This window comes from Cricetulus griseus, chromosome 2 (genome assembly GCF_003668045.3).
Source record: "Cricetulus griseus strain 17A/GY chromosome 2, alternate assembly CriGri-PICRH-1.0, whole genome shotgun sequence".
NCBI lineage: Eukaryota > Metazoa > Chordata > Mammalia > Rodentia > Cricetidae > Cricetulus > Cricetulus griseus.
The window spans coordinates 20886318-20903219 of record NC_048595.1 but is presented as its reverse complement, the minus strand read 5'-3'; the positions used below and the strand labels follow the sequence as shown (position 1 = coordinate 20903219).

The 16902-nt window shown below is 44.7% G+C and overlaps 1 protein-coding gene across 5 annotated transcripts in view; it reads right to left on the bottom strand.

Annotated features, from left to right (window-relative positions):
• Window positions 1–8291: 8291 nt before the first annotated feature.
• Phactr4 (phosphatase and actin regulator 4) overlaps window positions 8292–16902 on the bottom strand; it is a 63794-nt gene continuing 55183 nt past the window's right edge. For all 5 annotated transcript variants that reach the window (XM_027399509.2, XM_035439554.1, XM_035439553.1 and 2 more), the window contains 4 exons: window positions 15496–15557; window positions 14088–14225; window positions 12547–12623; window positions 8292–10928 (listed from right to left, as the gene is read on the bottom strand). In XM_027399509.2, coding sequence (XP_027255310.1) covers window positions 10913–10928; window positions 12547–12623; window positions 14088–14225; window positions 15496–15557 — 293 coding nt within the window. In that variant the 3' untranslated portion in view covers window positions 8292–10912. The remainder of the gene's footprint in view (window positions 10929–12546; window positions 12624–14087; window positions 14226–15495; window positions 15558–16902) is intronic.

Genomic DNA, 16902 nt, shown 5'->3' with positions numbered 1-16902 from the left:
GTTCCATTCCCAGCGCCTATATGGCAGTTTGCAGCTAACAACTGAGCTGCCATCTGTAGTCACATGATGTACATAACTCACACGAACACACACACACACACACACACACAAATAAAAAATAAATAAACACATTAAACACACGCAAACAGCCGGGCCTTGGTAGTGCATGCCTTTAATCGCAGCACTCAGGAGGCAGAGTCAGGCGGATCTCTGTGAATTTGAGGCCAGCCTGATCTACAGAGCGAGTTCCAGGACAACATCCAAAGCAATACAGAAAAACCCTGTCTCAAAAAACCCAAAATAATAATAATAATAATAATATAATAAAAAGATAGTTGATGATCAAGGTATTTTTCCCTGGGTGTACGGGGTCCCAAACCCCAGCACTGCACACAAAACCATGAAATACTGCAATGTGTACAATGTCCTCATAATACATGCACAAACAATAATAATAAGTATGGAGTGTGGGGTCAAATAATTAAATCAACAGTATCTTCAGATCAGGGATGGCCTGAGCAGGAATACCGACCATGTTCCTCTTACATATTACATTGTGTGCATTACATACAGTGTTGACTATTACAGTGTTGACTATTTCCCAGATCTTAAGATGTGAAGCCAAGCCTCACAAACTGTGTTGTAAGCCAGCTATTTCTTTCTTTCTTTTTTTTTTTTTTTTCTTTTTTCTTTGGTCTTTTCGAGACAGGGTTTGTTTCCCTGCGTAGCTTTGGAGCTTATCCTGGAACTAGGTCTTGTAGACCAGGCTGGCCTTGAACTCACAGAGATCTGCCTGCTTCTGCCTTCTGAGTGCTGGGATTAAAGGTATGAGCCACCACCACCGGGCAAAGCCAGCCAAGACAGCTAGGGCTACATAGAGAAATCCTGTCTTTTTTTTTTTTTTTTTTTTGCTTTTTCGAGACAGGGTTTCTGTGGCTTTGGAGGCTGTCCTGGAACTAGCTCTTGTAGACCAGGCTGGTCTCCAACTCACAGAGATCCCCCTGCCTCTGCCTCTCAAGTGCTGGGATTAAAGGCGTGTGCACCAACGCCCGGCTAGAAATCCTGTCTTTTTTGTTTTGCTTTAAAAAAAAAAAAAAAACTATTTTATTTAATTTTTTATTTAATTATTATGTATACAGTCTTCTGCCTGCAGGCCAGCAGAGGGCACCAGATCTCATTCAAGGAGGTTGTGAGCCACCATGTGGTGGCTGGGAACTGGACTCAGGACCTCTGGAAGAGCAGTCAGTGCTCTTAACCGCTGAGTCATCTCTCCAGCCCTTGTTTTTGTTTTTTGGAGACAGGGTTTCTTTATGAAATAGTCCTAGATGTCCTGGAATTCACTCTAGATCCAAGCTGGCCTCAAGAGATCCTGTCTTTAAAAAAGTATGGCCAGCAGGGGGCCATGGTGGCACATTCCTTTCATCCCAGCTCTGTGAGTTAAAAGTCAGCCTGGTCTACAAAGTGAGTTCCAGGACAGGCTCCAAAGCTACAGAGAAACCCTGTCTCAAAAAACAAACAAACAAACAATTAAACTTAAATATATATAATATATATATATATATATATATATATATATAATATTGACAAGAAATCAAAAGATGTGGGGGGAGAAACATAAATGAAGAGGAGGGGGATGCATGGGGCAGAGAGGAGGAAGCAAAAGTCTTGGTAGGAGAAATGGATGTTAGTATGAAAGTGACAGGTGACACCAAAAGGCCAAGGTTGTCAACTTACCTAGGCTGGCTTTCCCTTCACACTTTCCAGGAATAGAATTTAATTGAACCTTGACCACAAGTACAATCTGATGATGGTCCATCTACCCTTGAATTATGTGAAGACACTGGAGGTTTTACATTCTTATGTTTATTCTGTCTATGCAGACGGTATTAAAAGGGAACTGGGCATGATGGTACAAGCCTTTAATCCAAGCACTACAGAGGCAGAGACAGGCTGATCTCAGTGAATTCAAGGCCAGCCTGGTCTACAAAGTGAGTTCTAGGACAGTGATGCCTGTTACAAGGAGAAAACCTGTCTCGAAAGACCACACACACACCACACACACCACACACACCACACCACATACACCACACCACACACACCACACACACCACACACACCACACCACACACACACACACACACACACACACACACACACACACACACACCAAACCAAAAACCCAACAACAACCAAAAAACAACCCACAAAAGGCAAAGTGTAGGAATGGTTCAGAGGTTAATAGAATAGACTGCTCTTTCAGATGTCCTGAGTTCAATTCCCAACAAGCACATGGTGACTCACAACCATCTGTAAGAGATCTGGTGCCCTCTTCTGGTCTGCAGGCAGAAGGCTGCATGCATAATAAACAAAAAAAGAAATTTTTTTTTCTTTTGTTTTTTTCGAGACAGGGTTTCTCTGTGGCTTTGGAACCTGTCCTGGAACTAGCTCTTGTAGACCAGGCTGGTCTCCAACTCACAGAGCTCCACCTGCCTCTACCTCTCGAGTGCTGGGATTAAAGGCATGTACCACCAATGCCCAACAAAAACCAAAATTTTTGAAGTGTAAGTATTATGAAAATTTTTTTTTCATTTTCACATCTTTAAAAAAAATCTAAGAGGCAGGTGGATCTCTGTGAGTTTGAGGCCAGCCTAGTCTCCAGAGTGAGTGCCAGGATAGGCTCCAAAGCTACACAGAGAAATCCTGTCTCAAAAAACAAAAAAACAAAAAAACAAAAAAACAAAACAAAACAAAAAAAAACAAAATCTAGGTAACAGCACTGTTTTTTGTTTTTTTTTTTTGTTTTTTTTTTTTTTTATTTTCTTTATTTTGTATACAGTCTTCTGCCTGCATGCCAGCAGAGAGCACCAGATCTTATTCAAGGTGGTTGTGAGCCACCATGTGGTTGCCAGGAATTAAAATCAGGACCTCTGGAAGAATAGTCAGTGCTCTTAACCGCTGAGCCATCTCTCCAGCCCAGGGCTGGTGGTTTTAAGCAGGCTGTTTTTTGTTTGTGTACATTCTCCTCTTTTATGAGACATTCAGTCCATTCAGTATCCAGTAGACTTGCCTTTATTATTATTATTGAACATGTATACAATGTATATGTGGAAATGCCCCTGCTACAGTGTGTGGAGGTTAAGATCAGCTTTGTGGAGGTGGGTCTCTCCTTCCACTTTTATGTGGATTTCTGGGATCCAACTCTGTTCATTAGTCTTGGCGGGAAGCATTTTCACCCCTGAGCCGCCTTGCTGGCCCTGGCCCTCTCCTTTCTGATTCCATCTTCCAGATCTCACTCTCCATTCACCAAGATCCAAAGTTCATCCACTGTTCAGGGAATAGTGGGCAGTGTGAACCTTCAGAACAACCTCTGGAGACAAAGCTGCAGTAACAACTAGACACCTGACCATTTGGGCACAGCAATCAGGGAAGCAAAGAAATTTCCAGAAATGAGTTCTGACTCATGGTTTCTTTTCACTCTTAGGAAAGGGCAATGGGCTAAGTGACAAGTAAAAAAGTGAGTCATCGATGAGGTGCCCTGGGCTGAAACTGGGCTGCTGGCCAGAAAGGATAGGCAGCACCAGCTGCTCTTTGTGACATCAGCCTGGGGTTCAGTTAGCCACGGTCCATGTCAAGTCAATCCTTATAAGGTAGATTGAGTGGGTTGCAAGTCCTTGTCATACAAGTCCTTGCACATACAAAAATGGTGTTTGCTTTGACCTAAAAAAACAAACCAAAACAAACAAACAAACAAAAAAACCTGACCTTTATACTTGCATTTTCCAGACTTGGGAGGATAGGGGGAGGTGGCTAGGAAGGATGGACACCTAGAGATGTCCTCGGTACATAAGGGCTCCCAAAACTTTCTAGAACTCACAGAGATCTGCCTGCCTCTGCCTCCCGAGTGCTGGGATTAAAGGCGTGCGCCACCAACGCCCGGTCCATCAGAACATTCTAAAGTTCTCACATCCTCAGACCTGTATCTCCTTCTTAGACCCTCGGACCTTACTGAAGCTTTCACTAACTAATGGCCTCCCCCAGCTTCTCTTTAGGAGCTTCAGTCCCACCACACAGTGCCAACTCTCATTTTCTCTCCTTTATGCCTTTTTAAAACTAATACCATCTAAGTGACTCTTACATTACAAAGTTCAGCTACCAACCCTACAAGGTACATTCTTGTATGAGTACAGCTTTATACCTTATTAAATAAGCATTTTTCTTTTTAAAAATCTTATTATAGCTGGGCGTTGGTGGCGCATGCCTTTAATCCCAGCAATCGGGAGGCAGAGGCAGGTGGATCTCTGTGAGTTCGAGGCCAGCCTGGTCTCCAGAATGAGTGCCAGGATAGGCTCCAAAGCTACACAGAAACCCTGTCTCGAAAAAAAGAAACAAACAAGCAAACAAAACAAAACAAAAGGAACTCTGCAGGAGAGAGTTTCTATAAGCTCCAAGTGGGAGCTGAGAGGCCAGAGAGAAGCCCAGGAGGGCAGGATGGAGCTGAGAGACCAGAAGGACAAGGTCACAGAAGCCGGGAAAGCTGAAGGGAGCTGTAGGACTTAGCAGGCAGCTCCTTTTGGGAGGCAAGGAAAATAGACAGAACTCGTAGTTCCAAGAAAAAGGGTAAGGAAAGGTCCCAGAACCTGGAGCGTGTAGGCGGGGGGGGGGGGGGGGGGGGAAGGGCAGTGAGGAAGTTCCGGAAAGAGCTGGGGGGAGCCATAGGGAGCAGGGGGGGTAAGTGTTGTGGTAACAAGAATTTCAATCCATGCCATCCCCAAGACCTGTCAGAGACAAATGTCCCAAATCACAGAGGAGAGGTGTCCCTTTCCATTTGATGGGTGAGAGGAAGCTTCCTGGTGTGCCGGTGTGGCTTTAAAAGTGCATAAAGCTGGGAACTCCTTATTGACACATGGAAGGGGAGAGACAAAGGGTTAGAGCAGGTAGAGGAGAAAACAGCTGAAGTGCAGGGGTCTTAGGAAGTAGAATTGCACACTTGGTGGGGCCCTGAAGGATGTTTTAGGGAATATGCCTACGTGATGGGCATCCCAAAGGGTGTAGAAGGGAGATGCCCACATGGCAGGCAGCCCAAAAGGGCTTAGCCAGGAGAGAGGACATTCTCTGAGTAGGCAAGGAGAGATGGATGGTTGACTAAGGCAGAGAGAAGCAGCAGCTGAAGAGGCAGATTCAAGAATCAAATTTGGTGAGTGGCAAAAGCCAGCAGAAACAACTGATCTACACATACTTCAGGAGTCAGACCAGCAGCTTTGAGTCAGTTTGAAATGTTGAGGTGAGGGCATGCCTGAAAAGTAAGTGCAGCATCCTCTACCAATCCTAGCTGAAGAGAGAACTTTAGGAGGGGGTAGTGTTTGGGGACCCTCGTGTTTTAGAAGATGGGACAGGCGGTGAAAAGAGAAAACAGTATGGGTGACCTCAAGGTTAACCTTTTTAATTCATGTTTAAGAAGCTCTGCTGTGCTGGTTGGGGGTGGCAAGCCTTTAATCCCAGCACTCAGGAGGCAGAGGCAGACAGATCAAGGCCAGCCTGGTCTACAGACTGAGGAGTTCCAGGACAGCCAGGGCTGTTACATGGAGAAACACTATCTCAGAAGAGAAAAAAAGGAAAAAAAAAAAAAAAAACAAAACAGGTTCAGCTGCAGGGAGAGCACACCGGTGGCAAGGTACCCTTGGATATGTATGGATAGTATGTCCTAATTTAAAAAAAAATATTACATACACAGCATATATTCCTACATGGTAGAAGAGGGCACTGGACCTCATTCAAGGTGGTTGTGAGCCACCGTGTGGTTTCTGGGAATTGAACTCAGGACCTCTGGAAGAGCAGTCAGTGCTCTTAACCTCTGAGCCATCTCTCCAGCCCCTCTAATTTTTAGATAAGTATACAAGGGGTGCAAAGGAAGTTCCCAGTTGGTGATCCAGGAACCCGAGGGCATATTCCTCTTTGTCTGTAACCTGGAGAGAGAAGTGGTGAGTTAAGTCTAGAAGATGAAGAGCCAGAGCCTGGAGGAGGGTCTGTTGGAGCTTATCAAGTGGCTTAGTGATGGGCACAGGAAGAGGGCCATGTGCGGGGCCAGGTGCTGACTCATGTTTGGAGCAGGCGAAAACAGAGACAGAAGGAATCCAAGAGCATAAGAAGCTGGCCACCTGGGGCTGGAGAGATGGCTCAGAGGTTAAAAAGCATTGGCTGATCTTCCAGAGGTCCTGAGTTCAATTCCCAGCAGCCATATAGTGGCTCACAACCATCTGTAGTGAGACCTGGTGCCTTCTCCTGGCCTGCAGGCATAGGTGTAGGCAGACCACTTTATGCATAATAAATAATCTTAAAAAAAAAATAGAAGAAGTGAGGCTCAGTGACCCTCATAACAGCACTTGAAACAGGGACACACCTTCATTAGCATCAGGTATTTTCTTTTTCAGTCTTCCCATGCTAAGACTCCTGCCTGTGGAGTCAGAGGTTCCTTCTCTGGACGTTTCAGTTTGGCCCTAATATCAGGGAAACTCTGGGAGAAGCAGGTCATAAGGAGGTGTTTTCCATCTGGATCCAGATAGGTGTATTGTAAGAGGGCCTCTGAGGCAGTCTAGGAATTGAGATGTGTCATCATGCTTGTCCTGCATGACCTCTTGGACTTTTCTGTTTTTCATAATTTACCACTCTAAGGGTGGCCTTGTGAAGACCAACCAGGAGGCAAGTTACAAACTGATCCGCAGCAAGGAAGCTCCTTGGGATACTGTAATTCCATTCAGAGTCCTGGTCAGGGACGGCCTCAGTCCTGACTGGGTGGGAAGCCTGTTGCTGGGATGGGGGAATGGGAAACCAGAGAAGCATGAGAGGAAGATGAGGGTCTGTGGGTTGAGGCTTGTTAGTGTGATCAAAAATAGTGGAAGAATCATCTGGTTTGGGCCTCACAGCTAGGAGTTGTGTTTCCTTGGATGGCTTCTGTCATGTGGTTACTTTTATTCAAGATGGGAGTGAAGTGACATGGCAAAATCCATCCTTCCTAACCCTAGCAAAGATGGCTGCCTCCATCCCAGTAGGGGGAGCAGCAGCTAAGGGGCAGCAAGAAAATGTTTCCTTTAAGGTTACCTATGTACAGGGTTTTTTTTTTTTTTTTTTTTAAATAATGGCTGTGACTGCCTTTCTTTTTTTAATATTTTATTTATTTATTTATTTATTTATTTATTTATTTATTATGTATATGGAAGACCCTCGGAAAGCCCAGGCTTCCAGAATCTTAGCCCAGGACCGCGGCCACCCCAATCACAGAATGGAGGCGAAAGCTTGATGCAAATTGCATGAGGCTTTATTGTATTTTAACGAGCTAACCCCAATGTTAGCTCGGGTCTTTGACCCACCCACCATGGCAGATGGCTAGCAAAGACAGTTTATAGGGCAGCATAAGGGGAGTGTCTAGGAGTATGCACAGGTTCAGGATTGGTGTGCCTCCAGGCTTGGAGGGTTTGCCCTGTGTTGATTGGTCAACTGGTTATGGCCCATAGGCCCTCCCAGGGTGGTTGCTATGCTCTCTACATCATTGCTGTGCGCTTGTCCGTAAAGCACACCCAGAGCCATAAAGCACAGCGCCACCAGCTAACTTCTGATTGGTTCCTTGTCACGAGGCAGGCATCTGACTTTCTAGTGTCTAGGACAAGGTCATAGAAGCATGTGTTCGGCCGTTATGGCTGCCAAAAGGGAAGGTCCCTTCATATACATCATTCTGCTTCCATATATATCTGCACACCAGAAGAGGGCACCAGACCTCATAATGGATGGTTGTGAGCCACCATGTAGTTGCTGGGAATTGAACTCAGGACCTCTGAAAGAGCAGTTAGTGCTCTTAACCTCTGAGCCATCTCTGCAGCACCCATGTACAGGTTTGTAACCATCAAGCCTGGTGTTATTAGTTTTTTTTTTTTGTTTTTTTGTTTTTTTTTTCCCAAGACAGGGTTTCTCTGTGGCTTTGGAGGCTGTCCTGGAACTAGCTGTTGTAGACCAGGCTAGTCTTGAACTCACAGAGATGCACCTTCCTCTGCCTCCCGAGTGCTAGGACTAAAGGCGTGTGCCACCACCACCCCATCCACCCACATGGTAGCTTACAACTGTCTATTAACTCTAGAATCCAACACCCTCATACAGACATACACACAGGCAAAACACCAACAAAAAATAAAAATAAATAAATTAAAAAGTAAAACAAAACACACATCAGGGATGTGGCTTGTCGATAGAGTAATAGATCCTTAGCTCAATCTCCAGCACTAAAAAAATAAACAAATCCAGTGTTTGTTCGATGTTCTAAAATACTTTAATAATTAAGACTGGTGGGAAGACTGATATACAATGTAATTATTTATTTTACATGATTCTGTACATTAGGGAAGTATCTTGACATACAATATACTAGGCTTTACATAACGATTATGACTTCAAATTACAGAAAGAAAACACAAAGTCAACTTTTATATACATTAAAACAGAAAGAACCACTGACTAGATGCTGCCCTAACATATGTTTCAGAAGACAAATGAGATGAACAGTGAATCCGAACCCTTGGTGGCACACAGGAGCAGACAGGTAGCTCAGGCTTGGCACAGTGAGGGAAAGCAGCAGAGAAAGACATCTGAAAAGTTGCTTTGCTGTCAGGTGTGGTGGGGCACATCTGTTATCCCTCTACTTGGGAGGTGGAGGCAGGGGCATCAAAAGGTCGAGGGCTTCCTTTATCATACAGTGAGTTTGAGGCCAGCCTGGGCTACATGAGATGCTATCTAATAAAACAAAACAGAGAATGTCACCTCAGCCACAGACAGTGTAGACATATGTAAAGCAGTCTCCAATCCAACAGCAAAGAGTGGTTGGAATCAGGGCTGGGGACATATCAGTGGCAGACAGCACTGGTCTGGTTGTAAGAACTTGGGTTCCATCCTGAGCACAAATGCAATCACAAAGGAGAATGGTGAGTGGTCAGGTTAGCAGTTACGGCAACCTTGTATCTAGACTTCTAACAACTTACAACTGTCATTGGCTTTTCTCTCCTTAACCCAAGTGTTAAGAAGCTTTGAGGTGGTGGGGAGTCAGTCTTGTTTCCACTGCCAGAAACTACCTGGCAGTAACAGGAAAAACAAAACTACCTTTTCCTCCGTAGAAAGGAAGTATTATTTTTAAGGTCACTTTAGATTTTGTTTGTCCTATATTCTAAGTCTTTAGTAAATGTGATGTTAACAAGGAGAAAGTTGCTGAAAGAACACAAACAGGAAACAGAATAAAGCAGAAGAAACACTTAAAAAACTCACAGTAGCCGGACGTTGGTGGCCCATGCCTTTAGTCCCAGCACTCAGGAGGCAGAGGCAAGCGGATCTCTGTGAGTTGGAAGCCAGCCTGGTCTCCAAGAGTTAGTTCCAGGACAGCCTCTCCAAAGCCACAGAGAAACAAAGGTCACAGTTTACTAAACATTAAGGTGAGTAAGGACTGGGTATGCCTGTTGACGTGTATGACCCCAGATGGAGAAGGTGGGAGGAAGATCTCAAGTGTAAGGCTACCCCAGCTACATACTGAGTTGCAGACTAAAACAAAAATAAAAAGAAAAGAGAAGAACCAGGATGTATTTCTTTCCCATTTACAATGTAAATAGCAATAAGGAGAAAACAGTGAGGCTATATGAGTTTCAAGAGAAAAATTCTTTGAGGTACATAACCAGATTTGCTTTAGGAAAACGTGCTTACATCACAAATACAAATGGGGAGGGCTTGTTGCAAAACTTAGGCACTAACCACACTGGCTACAGCATGGAATCGAAAAGGCAAGTAAGGTGAATGCTGCCAGGGAGGAGAGGAGGAGGGCTGCTGGGGTAAAGAGGGGCTCTGCAGTAAGGAGGGCCAGCCAACAGCACCGAGGAGGGGGCTCTGGCTGGAAGCCTGGGCACCACCAGCACACAAATGCTCCCACAGGGTGCTCACATCCACTGGCTGAAGTGATTTACAGTATCATTGGGTAGGAGGAACGTACAATAGTTTGTGGAGTTTAACCCATGAGTCATTTCTCTGCCAAACTGGCATGAATATTAAGGCCTTTTTCTTGGTTTGTATATAGAAACTGCACATGACATTCTCATGTGAACAGCTTGATTACAACTCAGGCTGTTTAATGAATAAATTTCCATCATTTTGTTAAGATCACTTTAAAATAAGGACCAGGATGAAAGCCAAACATGATGGCTCATGCTTATAATCTCAGCATTTGGGAGGCTGAGACAGGAGTTTGAGGCCAGCCTGAGCCACAGTTTAAGATCTTGTCTCAAAACAAAAAGAAAGGAGGGACAGGTCAGACACCGAGCTTTCTGAGGGGCCTTCCTGCTGTGATCTAGAAGGGATAGTGCAACCTTTTATCTGCCACACCAGGGAGGTGCAAGCACTTCTTCTGGAAGTGGGAGCCCCTTTGCTAGAAGAAGGGTAGTGCCTTTAGTGCCTCTAGGTTTTTCTGGCAAGAGGATTTGATGACTGGAAGTAAGGCCTACATGAGTGGGTCACACACACAAGGCAGACGGGTAAGGCTAATGGCACAAACTGCCTCAGCACAGGCAGTTAGTTGTCTTGGGGCAGAGTGTGCCTTTAAGTGGAACCTTCAAGTGCAGGAGCTTCGGTGGCTGGTGAGAGGAAAACCCTCAAGTCCACTGCAGTGTTGTTAAAAGGTTCAGAAGCATCAGGCGTTTCATCCTTCTCTAAGGGCAGCACAGGAGAATCTGTCCCAGTGAAAGGCTACCTTCATAGAAGTGCTATTCACCCCTGAACCGGATCCCAGAGCAGCTCTGGCTGTGCTGTGTAGGAAGTGCTATGGTCGCCCTGGAGACAAGCAACAAAACAGCTCTGCTTTTCCGATGGCTGTTGGTCCTTTTCTCACACTTCAGCATCATGGGCGATGATAGCTGGGAGGGTCAAAGAGGGACAAGTCACCACACAATAGAAACTGCCTACCTAGTCTTTAAATTTGTTTGGGAAAAATCGAAAGGATTTTTTGTTGAGTACAAAAAATATATACACATCAAGTGGTGCTGAGGACTGGACTTGGGACTTGTACATGCTCTGCCACTAAGTTAGACCTCCAGCTCTGGATTGTTGTATTAGTACTATCTTGTAGCTGGAGAGGTGGCGCTACTTCCAGCGCTTGGGAGTTTGAGGACTGCTTTGAGTTCCAGGCTAGCTTGAGCTACAGTGTGAGATCCTGTCTCAAAAGACAAGGAAAAAAAAAAAAAAAAAAAAAAGACGGTAAGTTCCCAAAAGGAGGAAGAGTCAGACCTGTGCCGGTCACTCTGCAGACAACAAAACAAGAATAAAATCTCAAAACAAAGAAAACAGTACCAAAAAAAAAAAAAGGGATTTTCCCCTTAAGGACCTACTATCTTGTGTTGACATGGTGGCACTCAGAACGGTAGGCCTAGGAGGCAGGGTCTGAGAGAGAGGGATGCTTGCTGTCTAGACTTCAGGCATCTCCATCTCAGTACGCCACAGGTGTATCAGCCTCACATGTCTGCAGGTTATTCCCAGTCACCCTTCTTCTGTACAAGAGCTTGTAGAAAGCCAAGGCTCTGTCCTCAATCCCTGTTGCAACCAAAAGATCCAGAATTGTATGTCTGTGTTGTATGTTGTAAGTACTCAGTAAACACTTGTTAAATAACCTTACTGTCTCACAGACTTCAATATACAAGATAGAAATACATATACCACCACACCCAGTTTATTATGCAGTGCTGGGGAGGGAACTCAGGGCTTTGTGCGTACAAGTCAGGCACTCTACCAATTGAGTACATCCTCAGCCCTATGTATTTATTATTCTTTTTTTTTTTTTTGAGGCAGGGTTCTTCTGCATAGCCCTGGCTGTCCTGGAACTCTCTCTGTAGACCAGGCTGGCCTTGAACTCAAGAGATCTGTAAGCATGAGTTTTCTGGCCCGTCAGGGTCCCGCCGCACTTGAGAGACCCAAATAAACACACAAGACTTATATTAATTATAAAAATGTTGGCCAGTGGCTTGGGCTTCTTATTGGCTAGCTCTGCCTTAATTATTAACCCATAACTACTAATCTATGTATTTCCATGAGATGTTGGCTTACCGGAGAATGCTGGACTTGCAGCTCCTTTGCCTGCTACATGGCAACGGATTCTGGTGGGCTATCCTGCCTACCTTCCTGCCTCATTGGCCATTGGCACAACAGTGTTTTTTATTCATCAACCAATAAGAGAAACATATACAGAAGGACAACCCCCATCAGAGATCCACCTGCCTCTGCCTCCTGAATGCTGGGATTAAAGGTGTGCGCCACCAACGCTCAGGTGACTTTGTTTTTAATACAAAGTCTAGGAGTCTAGGTTGGCCTTAAACTCCTGATCCTTCTGCCTCTACCTTCTAAGTGCTGCAATCATAGATGTATGCCACTATGCCTGGCTTTCTAGATCAGTAGAGTTACTTCTATCTGAACAACTTGGTTATGTTTCTCTGTAGGGGAAATTTTACTTAGCTACAAATATTTGGACCTTTTGGGTCTTACCGTGTAAAATGTTTGCTGTCTTCATGAACCTCCATCTCTGAGCTTTTAAATTCATTTAATTCTTTTCTTATGGCAGCCTGTAGGATAGAAATAAGATTTAAGCATGCTTTCTCACCTGAAAGGCAGCCGTGTGACTTGCCATGTATCTCTAACGGGCTTACCGTTAGAAGGAACCACAAGTCTTGGGTGCAGCCCAGAGGAAAGAAAGAAGCCAGGTCAAGAGAGCCAGCCAGACACACAATACTCTCCTTGAAACAACTAAGCTTTATGCAAAAAACGAAGGGCTCATGTTAAATCAAAAAGAAGACTGTACAGGCTGGGTAATTTCCACAGCACATTAAACAAGGGTATAGAAGTGAAATAAGTATAATTACTCAAATGTAACACCAAATCTCCTCCAGTTGTTGCTGTTAAAAATATGGGAGATTTTCATTGTTTAGAAGCTTTTTTGTATGCGTTGATTTTTTTGACTGCATGCATGTCTTTTCGAGGGTGCCAGATCCTCTGGAACTGGAATTATAGACAGTTGTGAGCCACCAGGTGGGTGCTGGGAGTTGAACCCAGGTCCTCCCGCATAGCAGCTGGTGCTCTTAACCACTGAACTCTCACTCCAGCCACTAAAAATATGTTTTATTGGGACTGGAGAGAGGCTTGACAGTTAAGAGCACTGGCTGCTCTTCCAGGAGACCCAGATTCAATTCCCAGAACCAACATGGCAGCTCACAATTGCCTATAACTCATATCCAGGGGACGGGATGCCCTCTTCTGGCCTCTCTGCACAGACATACATGCCAGAAAACACCCATTAACAATAAAATAAAATTTTAAAAAAGGTATTTTATCTCCAGCTCAAATGTTTGTTCTATGATACAGCTGCTTGCTTGCTTCTTCCCTCCCTCCTCCTCTCTTTCTCTCTCTCTCCCCCTATGGAGGCAAGGTTTCTCTGTGTAAATTCGGCTGTCCTGGAACTCACTCTGTAGACCAGGCTGGCCTTGAACTCACAGAGACTCGTCTGCCACTGACTCCTGAGTGCTGGAATTAAAGGCATGTGCAACCACCATCCAGCAATACAGCTGTTTTCTTAATGTTTAATATAAAAAATTGAGATTACATCTTGGCATTTTGTATCTTGCTTTGAAATTTAACATCCTATTAAAACTAGAAGCTTTGCTGCCAGTTTACTCTTCCTTCAGAGAAACAAGTGCAGAACACACTGGGGTGTATGCTGTGCTTTGCCAAGTGCCTCTCTTTCTGTTACCTCCATGCTTAAATCTATGTTTAAAAGCCCCCCCCACCCAACCTCGAGACAGGGTTTCTCTGTGACTTTGGAGCCTATCCTGGCACTCACTCTGTAGACCAGGCTGGTCTGGAACTCACAGAGATCCGCCTGCCTCTGCCTCCCGAGTGCTGGGATTAAAGGCATTCGCCACCAATGCCCGGCGAAAAAGCTCTCTTAATAAACCCTAAGTGTGCTTCAAAATAAAAGAAAAGAGAAGAGTAAGAGGGAGAATCTAAGAGAATATGTGAGCATTTTGAGTTACCTTATCAGCAGGAGTCAGTTTGGTCCAAGGTTTATCAGCTCGCCGGTCATAATCCTGAGCATCTGTCACCTCCACATACTCATTAAACCTCAGAATCTTCCTGGCAAGTAGTTCAGCCACAGTTGGCCTTTGACTGAGCTGAAAGGAACAGAGCCAATCATGCAATCAAATTGCCTTTATCATTCACTGAACACTGGAGTTACATGGGGAGCTCGCTCCTTCCTTCCTTTTAAATTTATTTAGTTTTTTGAGATGGGGTTACTTTGTGTAGCTCTGGCTGTCCTGAAAGTTGTTCTGTAGACCAGACTGGCCTCAAACTCACAGATCCAACTGTCTCTGCCTCCCAAGTGCTAGGACTAAAGATGCTGTGGCATTATACCTGGCAATTCTTATAATTTTAAGAAGCATCTAGAGCGCTAAGGGCAAATAAGAATTTGCAGGAGGCAATCACAAACGTAACAGGGAATGGAAAAGAAAAGCGATGACTCCAGTGCCAAATGAGGCCCAATGCAGAAAAGGTCCTATCCTGACTGATCTGGACAAGGGAGAAAAATCATGTCTTTTCTTATTTTTCAGGTCTCAGGATTATTTCTTGATTAGAAAACAACCAGTTTGGGCTGGAAAGATAGCTCAGCCGTTGGGAGCACTGAATGCCCATCCAGAGGTCCTGAGTTCAATTCCCAGCAACCACTTGGTGGCTCACAACCATCTGTAATGAGATCTGGTGCCCTCTTCTGGCCATTAGAAACATTAAAAACAAAACACAGGGGGCTGGAGAAATGGCTCAGAGGTTAAAAGCATAGACTGTTCTTCCAGAGGTCCAGAGTTCAAATCCCAGCAACCATATAGTAACTCACAACCATCAGTTATCAGATCTTCTGGCATGCAGGCAGAATATATACATAATAAATACATCTTTAAAAAAAAAAGTTTGCTTTGCAAAACAGAATGCTACAATAACATTGTTTCTATATAGCAATAAAATTTTTAGTCTAAAAGGGCTCACTAAGCCGGGCGGTAGTGGCGCACGCCTTTAATCCCAGCACTTGGGAGGCAGAGGCAGGCGGATTTCTGTGAGTTCGAGACCAGCCTGGTCTACAAGAGCTAGTTCCAGGACAGCCTCCAAAGCCACAGAGAAACCCTGTCTCGAAAAAAACAAAAAACAAAACACACAAACAAACAAACAAAAAAAGGGCTCACTAGTAGAACACTTGTCTAGAATGTACAAAGAACTTTTTTGATTCCCAGCCCCACAAAAAAACAAAGTAAACACCTGGCCTCCAGACAAACAAGAAACTTCCCACCACGTTCAGAGCTTTTGGTTTGAATGTGTCGTGTATCAACCTCTCTCAAGTATTAAAACAAACCAACAAACACTCCTGCTAATGTGGCGGGGTTTTCCACGAACCTTTCTGGTGAGCCGACGCTTAATCTCCCGTTTTTCTGCTTGGCGATCGGCTTCATTTTTAGCTTCAGTTGACAGAAACAAAGAACATTACTTCAAAAAGACAATTTGAACAGCAAACATTTTTAGTAATTATAATACATATATTTCTTAGAGGTGAAAGCTAGAATGAAATACCCCATTTGTGAATGGCTAATCAAGAACCTTTTCTTAACAGGGCAGCCTTTTCCTGTCCACTGTATAGTCAGACAAAACACATACAAGTAAAATGATAAACTACATATAAAAAGAATGCATACTGCTCTTATAGAGGCCCCACGCTTAGTTCCCAGCACCCACTGCCTGTGACTCTGACTTCAGGGGATCTGATGCCTCTGGTCTCAGTGGACACCTGCACTCATGTGCATATACACACATATATGCAATTAAAAACAGGCAACTGATATTGCACCCTGTCAAGGGTATCTACAAAGCTTCTCAATTCTAAATTCACCGAGGGACTAGGCTGTGAATATGGATCCACAAGCACTGAGAAAACAGGGATGGAATGGCCAGATGGCACGCTCAGAAGCAGCTCCTGGAGACCCTGCCATTTCTCTGCTGAAGTATTACTACTTTCATTTATCCTACTGTCTCTTGCTCAAGAGAACAGTGTGTCTTTCCACTCCACCACAGACATCCCATCCTTCATCACGGTACCCTTTTCCCTTTGGTTTCTTTCCTCCTCTTCACTGTATTCCTCTACATCTATGTCCACAGAGAGGAAATAAATAAGAGCTGCCTACAGGCGATCATGCTCCAAGGGGGCAAACAAGACTTTAGGCACAGCCAGAGGAATGGCATTTGAGACAAAAAGACACAGGATATCCCAGGGCATGGCTGTCCTTGTCATAGGGGCTGAGCTCAGGTTCCTCACTGAGGTGGGTACTTCCAAGGTACAAGGACACAGAGGGGCCTTAAGAGAGGAGTGTAGTCTCCGGAGTTCCAGGGGTGTGCTGAGAGCAAAGGGTGAGAATCCATTCTGTGAAAAGGGACTAACATGGCTTGGGGTAGGAAGAAAGACAGGAGACCTGGAGTGCAAACACCTGGCTGGGACTATTCCTGGTAACTTTAACTGGGATGGAGATAAGCAGATAAAGCTGCAGAGCATCAATCAGTCTAAAACAATGATGAGATGGACATGGGAGGCAGGACTGCCATCTGTCCTCAGGCGCTCCAGAGCACATGTTCTGAGTCAAAAGTCTAGCAAAAAGGGCTGGAGAGATGGCTCAGTAGTTAAGAGCACTGGCTGCTCTTCCAGAGGTCCTGAGTTCAATTCCCAGCAACCACATGGTGGCTCACAATTGTCTGTGAACTCCAGTTCCAGGGGGTCCAACACCCTCACACAGACATAAATGGTATGGAGTTAAC